This window comes from Apteryx mantelli, chromosome 14, assembly GCF_036417845.1.
Source record: "Apteryx mantelli isolate bAptMan1 chromosome 14, bAptMan1.hap1, whole genome shotgun sequence".
Taxonomy (NCBI): domain Eukaryota; kingdom Metazoa; phylum Chordata; class Aves; order Apterygiformes; family Apterygidae; genus Apteryx; species Apteryx mantelli.
The window spans coordinates 7,227,702-7,234,560 of NC_089991.1; the positions used below are offsets into that span (position 1 = coordinate 7,227,702).

The 6,859-nt window shown below is 56.0% G+C and overlaps 1 protein-coding gene across 1 annotated transcript; it reads right to left on the minus strand.

The window, feature by feature from the left end:
- Positions 1–1,171: 1,171 nt before the first annotated feature.
- Positions 1,172–5,419, minus strand: ARSI (arylsulfatase family member I). The gene is made up of 2 exons (XM_067304891.1): positions 4,258–5,419; positions 1,172–3,064 (listed from the first exon to the last, which is right to left on the minus strand). Exons 1-2 carry the CDS (start codon positions 4,575–4,577, stop codon positions 1,663–1,665), a joined length of 1,722 nt encoding a protein of 573 aa, XP_067160992.1. The 5' UTR covers positions 4,578–5,419; the 3' UTR covers positions 1,172–1,662.
- Between the last annotated feature and the right edge of the window lie 1,440 nt (positions 5,420–6,859).

The following is a 6,859-nucleotide window of genomic DNA, read 5'->3' on the forward strand; positions in this document are numbered from 1 at the left end:
GAGGAGAAAAAAAAAAAAAAGCCCACACTGCTCATCCAAGAGCTGACAAGTCCTAACGGGCCTCATTTTCCAGAGACAAAAATAACTATTTTCAAAATTCACAGCAGGGCCTTCGCCTACACACACTGCACCAAGAGAAACCTGTGGGGAGAAATGTAAAATACATTGTGTAAATGGAAATGCACCATGCATCCAAAATGCTTTTAAAGCTATTTACCCTCTTTCATCCTAGCCAGCTCTCATCTGAGTGCACGTACACACACTCACACCCTGCTGAAAGCGCGGGGGCATGGCACTTCACTCGCTGCCTGAGCTTGCAAGATGCCTGGCCCCAGACAATTGCATCGCTTAAATCCCCATGGAAGGCAGATGGGGAGGAATTTCCCCCCACGCGTGTGCTCCTGCGAGAGCGGCACCAACCCGCAGCAAAGGGACACAGTGGGCACCTCCATGCACATGGGTGGGTTGAGCAAAGAAAGACAAGCGAAGGAGTGTGCAGCTCAGCAAGGCAGGAGTTGGCTTGACTCTACTTCCCTGTTCCCCCTATGGCTTTAAAGTCCTGCATCTACAGAGCAGCGTAAATGACCTCTGCAGAGACCTCCCTGAGATCTTCCCCCTGCTCCAGGTTCAACAGCAAGGTGCTGGGTCGGAGATAGCTCTCGTACAGAGATGGGGCAACCAGGGGTGGCTGGCTGGTTGCACGTGCAGGATGCCTAGGCAAGAGTGTGTATGCACGGATGCAGAGCAAAGAATTCATGTGTGTCTACGGCCATGCACCTCAGGGATCTGGCCAGGCGTAAGCATGGACAAAAGGGCTCTGCCATATAGCTGGGCCATGTCAAGCCCACTGGCACTCGGGGCAAACCTGCCTCCCAAATGCGGGGCTACGCAGAGCCAGGTGTTGTCTGAGCACCTTGGGGGCCTATTTCCAGCTCTCCGCAGCTCCTCACTGCAGCTGGCTGTGGGGCCCCTCAAGTCAGCAGAGAGGAGAAGTCATGGTGTCACGTGAGACCCCTGTGGCAGGAAGGCTGAGACCAGCCTCAGCAGTCTCAGGTCTGTCATCTGTGAGGCAGGAATGTCCTTGTACAAAGAAGTATAATGGGGAAATGCTGTGGTCGTGGGATTGGGGGAGGCCCTGCAAGTTCCAAACAAGGCAGCCACTCGGCAGCACTTAGAAAATCAGGAACACATTTATAAAGAGAAAGAATGTGAGAAAACCTACAGTCAGAACAGCCAAGGCTGGTCGGCCCCTCTGAGTTGCCACCCCAGGGCCCCTTCACACTGTTCTTTGTGCTGTTGCAATGGCCAACATTTAAAGCTTGCAACTGCCTGCACAGTTCTGAAGAAAAGGGTGTCTCGCTTTGGAAGGAGCTGTGCACAGGACAACCCAGCTCAGCGGACTTGTATATCACTGCTCAGCACTGTGGTTGAGCCTGCACCACTTTTCCTTGCCCGCGGACCCATCTGGCCCTCCATGTGGCTGCTGGCCCAGACAGAGAGGAGAGGCATTTTGGGGTGAGCATGCCCTGACGCAAGGCGAAGCAAGAGGGTGCTGGCTCCCTCTCCATCCGTTATTCTCCCTCCCGCTATCGGCCTCACGGCGCTGCTCATCTGGAGCTCCACCCCGGCGAGGCTGCGTCGCGATGCTGGGGGAGTCTCCCATCAGATGCGGTTTGACATGAGCCTGGTGTTCAGCTTGCGGAAGAAGGAGCGCAGCTTGCAGATCTTGCACTTCTTCTTCTTATTCCTGTTCTTCAGGAGCTCCCCACCCCCTTCCCACTCATCCACATCATCCTCGCTGGCCCAAGGGCCCCAGGCACCACCGTTGAAGTCTGGATGAGCCCGGGGGTTCTCAGCGGGATACCGCACCGGGATGGCTGTCCGGTTGTAGTATACTAGCCTCATCAAGAGAGTCCTGACGACATCTGGGCGCTGGTCTGACAGGTCATAACGCTCATAGGGGTCGGCAGTGATGTTGAAGAGCCACATGGACTTCCTCAGGCCATCAGTGAGCCGCTCCAGGTTCCACCAGCTCCCCGGAAAGTTGGTCAGGGTCTGAGGAGGGATCCAGTCGCTATAGCCTGGGTCCCCAGTGAGGAGCTTCCACTCCCCAACCCGGATGGAGGCCTGCACGGCTGTGTTCCAGATGCCGAAGCCATCCTCCAAGGAGCCATACTTGGCATGGTTGTACAGTGGATCGATGTTGTGCAGGATTTCGGTTCGTGGGGACTCCTTGCCCTCACTGATGGCTGGCCACACGTTGTAGCCATCCAGGCCTGGGACATTGCTCAGGTTGCCCCTTGCCAGGCTCACCAGAGTTGGGTACCAGTCTGTGATGTGAACCAGGGCCCAGCTGATCCGACGCTTGCGTTTGATCAGGGGACTGTGGACAAAGCCGATGCCACGGACTCCCCCTTCCCAGTATGTCCCTTTGCGGCCTCGTAGTGGCCAGTTGCTTCCCCCTGAGAAGGTCTGCCCACCATTGTCTGTGGAGAACACAATCACACTGTTGTCATAATAGCCATACTTCTTGAGGGCCCAGGTGATGTTCTTCACCGCCTCGTCCATGCATGTCACCATGGCAGCGTACTTGCGGCGAGCGACGTTGCCCATGGAGCGGTAGCGGTAGATGTACTCTTTGGGAGACTGCAGAGGCGTGTGCACCGCTTGGAAGGCCACGTAAATAAAGATCGGCTCCTTGGGGCTGTGGGATGCCAGGATCTTGCTGACACGCTGGGCGTAGAGGAAGGTGGAGTACTTCCCACTCTGGTCCCAGGCCACTTTCTCCCCTTCATGAAGGTCGTAGCCACAGACGCCAGGCCCATCACAGTTGTCATAGGTGTAGTAGTCCACATTGCCCGTCAGGGAGCCCAGGAAGGTGTCAAAGCCCCGGCGAGTGGGCAGGCATTCCTTCTTGTAGAAGCCAAGGTGCCACTTGCCCACCATGTGTGTGGAGTAGCCAGCTTCCTGCAGCTTCTGGGGCAAGGTGACCTGGTCGAGGGGCAAGCAGTTGGGCTGCCGAGGGCGGATGATGGAGTGCTGCAGGCCTGTGTGGATCTGGTACCTGCCAGAGAAGAACCAAGAGGAATCAATGCTGATGGGTAGCAGCACTGGGTGGGACATGACAGCACTTTGTTTACAGGAGGCTCCAAATGCACGCAGCTCTCCATGTCAGTCAACCCAGTCCCATGGAGGAAGCTCCATGCCAGAGACAGGGAACTCCTTGTTCATCCAAAAGTACCAAAGAAAGTTCAAAAAAAGAGAAGAGGCTCAGCAGACATCCCTGCAGATGCCAGCCCAAGAGAGCTAGCTGGGCTCTTTGCAAGGGCTGGGCAGGACAGGCAAGAGTTGCCCAGTGATCCCTAGGGGTTTGCAGTGCCCCACCTGAATGCGGATGCACCCCTGTCCTCCTCTTTGCTTTACACACCCCAGGGATGCCTGGGCTCCCTCTCGAGCCAACAGGAGAAAGGAAGTGGCTTTCCCAGGACCCTGGGGGGCTCCATCACCCCCAGGAGGCCTCAGAGGCCTGGCCAGAGACCACCCTCTCCCAAAGTGAGTTTGGTGGCCCAATCATGTCCACATTTTTGGCCTTGGTGATGTGCCATGGGGAGTCACTGGTGAGCTGGTAGCAGAGTCCACATCTCCTGCCTTCCTTGAGCCTGTCCTGGGGTTTTCTTGATACCTCTCCAGCTCCCGCTGAGAGAGCACGAGCTGGCCCTGCACCCATTTCTTCTTATGACAGTTGGGACTGGGAGCACTCACCCCAGGGAGCAGGGGAGTGGGAGCAGGCACTGACTACATGGCACATTGACAGTCACCCCAGCTGTGACAGCATGAGGACTTGGACTCAGGCTTCAGAGTCTCAGGCAAATGCACCAGTCCATGGACAGATGTGGCAAAGGGTCATCCTTAGCTGAAGCACAACTTTCATGCCTAAGGAAGCAGCTTCTGCTGAGACCCAGAGCTCAGCTGGGCTCAGGAGTGCGACCCAAGCACTTTCACTGCCATGGTGTCACACCATTATTTATACTATGCGCCGTTATTCATACTATGCAAAAATCAACTGTCGTCTCACCAGGAAGTTGTCTAGAAAAGCCAGCAAGACACCTATTCTGCAAGGTGACCTCCAACATCTGTCAACAAACTGGGGTATATGTCTAGCAGCAAACTGGGGTTAAGTCTCCAAGAGCTAAGAAAGGGAAAGAAGCGGTCACATAAAGTAGGACCTGAGCAAGGCATAACCAGGTCCTTTCTTACCTGCCGGTTATCAGCTGGCTCCTGGATGGGGTACAGATGGGCTGGATATAATAGTTCTCCAATTTAACCCCTTCTGCTGCCAGCCTGTCCAGAGTTGGTGTTTGGATATCTGAGCCGTGATACCCAACGTCATGGTATCCCTGGTCATCAGTCAGAATGAAGATGATGTGAGGTGGCCTGCTGAAGGTAGGAAGCAGCAATTTCTCCATAGGGTCCATAGCCACATCTGCCACCAAACCGGGCTTCATCCAATCCCAGGATAAATAGCCAAAGCTGAGCAAACTGACTAGTGAGAAACCTGTGAGGGCATAGACAGCCATCCTGGAGCGAGGGTGCGCAGCCTGCGAAGGGCGCTATTGTCCCGGCATCTTCCCAGAGCAAAGGAAACAGGAGGTGTCTCCCTCCTCCAAAACAGCCCCCCAACCTAGGGGATGTTCTCTGAAATCCCTGCAGTGAGTTTTGCAGGAACAGCTCCCATGAAGACACGCTCACACACAAAGAGCCGGCTTAATCCGCTGGGGCTGGGTTGCGTTCAGTCAAAAGAAAATAACCATCAAGCCGATCCAATCAAACACATATTCACTGTAGAATGAGTTTCCTTGCAGTGTTATTAAGAACAGTCCCAGAGCTACTTCAGAGTGTCCCAAGTGCTAGAAATACTCTCTGGTTTCCTGGCTTTTTGTTGCTGTTATTTCTTTTTTTTTTAAAGATCCACATAAAAACCTTGCTGGAGAAAGTAGCTGGCTTTTCCTCCAGTTCAGCTCTGTGCCTGCTCGGCTGTCCAAATGGCTTGCTCAGGATAAGATGATCTTTTTATTTAAACTCCTGCGGAAGAGGGTGCTAAAGTTCAAGCCCAGAGGTGCTGAGTTCTCGTCCTCACCCTTCAGGGGAGAGCCGCCGTCTTCTTTTCTCACCGCTTGCTCCAAAAAAATTCCTTGGCAAGACCACACCACCATGATTTTTTCCTTCTTTCCTTGTCTTCCCTCTCGTTCTCCTTCCCTCCTTTCCTTTTTTTCTTAACTGGCTCTTTCAGTCAGCCCTGAAGTCTTTCACAACTGTGCAAAGAGCTCTGGAAACTCCCTCCTCAGCTTTGCTCACGCTGCAGGCGAGCTGGTGAGAGCCGAGCCGGGGGAGAGGGCAGAGGAAGCTCCCTCCGGCCGCGCTGGCGGAGGAGGCAGAAAGTTGTAACATCTGCCTGGGATGCGGGCTAAGCAGCCAGGTTTATGGGGAGCCACAGGCTCGGCTCCTCCCAGCTCGCTCAGCAACTCAAGGAAAAAGCTGGGAAGACCCAGACCTTGCAGGGTCCTAAGAGTGGCATTCCTCTGCCTCGGAGCAGCAGCACGGCTCCATGCTTCCCTCCCGCTTTTCCCGAGACGTGCGGAGAGCAGGATCCACAGCTGGTGCTGAGAGGTCCCTCGACAGGGGCTCTCCCCAACCCGAGGGGGGCTCAGCTTGCTGCAAACGGGAAAGCCATGGGCCAGCGCTCTCACCCCACCAGCCCCACACCGCCCTGCCTGGAAGGGGAGCAGGACAGGCTGTGCCCAGGTGGGCCTCCCGGGAGGGATTCCTGGGACCGTCTGCCCACGCTACCACGATCTCAATCCAAAAAATAAAACAGACAAGATGAAGCCGCAAAAACATGTCGTGACACCTCCCATGTTGAATAAAACCACCCAAAGGCATGCTGACTGTTACAGAGTGGGGTAGGCACTGCTGCGCCCATTTTCCAGGTGGGGAAACTGAGCCAGGGAGGGGCCACTCGTACTGCCTGTGGCCACAGCCAGCCAAGGGCAGGGCAGGGTTTGACATGAAATAGAGGCCTCTGCCAATGCAGAGGTACTGATCTGAATTTGGGGGTAGCAGAACGGGGGGCTAGTTTGGTGCCCTGGTTGCCCCGCTATGCAATTGTGCTTCTGGGGAGCTTTGGGGAGAGATAAGAGAGATGCTCCTGTGTAATTTCTCTTGCAGGACCAGCATCCACAAGGCATTAGGTAACCATCATGACTGGCATGCATCCTCAACTTTTGTTAGAGCAGGACTCAGCCTGGGAGGGGGGATATCATTAGAATAAAATCAGACATGCTCACCCACCCTTGGCACAGGCGGGAGGGAGCGGGGTGAGCCCTGGGAGATGCGGGTGCATGTTCGAGGTGCCAGGCTGTCCCTCACACGCGTAGGGCTTGGGATCTGAGGGGTCCCAACACACCGTGCGCCCAAACATATCCCCTCCAGCCTGCTCATCCCCTCCGCCGCCCGGCTTTAGGACCGCAGGGCTGCTGCGGCGGCGGCTCAGCGCGGGCTTTGGGACGGCTCTGCCTGCAGCCCCTCTAGCAGTGCCTGGCTCTGTGGAGCAGCTGCGCTGGATGGCTCCTCTGCTGGGTCCTCCCTGGGTTCCCCCTCCCCAGGCTCCCCTCCTCTGTGCTCTCTTCTGCCATGTCCCCCCTCCCCAGGGTCCCCTCTGCTGGATTCCCCTCCCTGGGCTCCCCTCCGCTGGGCTCCTCTCCTCTGCGTCCCCTCCTCTGGGTCCCCTCTGCTGGCTCCTCTCCCCTGAGCTCCCCTCCCCTGGGCTCCCCTCTCCTGGGCTCCTCTCCCTTGGATCCCC

Coding starts and splice junctions, on each gene's coding strand:
- ARSI (XM_067304891.1), bottom strand. CDS start 4,577: ATGGCTGTCTATGCCCTCACAGGTTTCTCACTAGTCAGTTTGCTCAGC. Junction 3,065..4,257: donor AGCCAGCTGATAACCGGCAG/GTAAGAAAGGAC, acceptor CTTCTCTGGCAG/GTACCAGATCCACACAGGCC.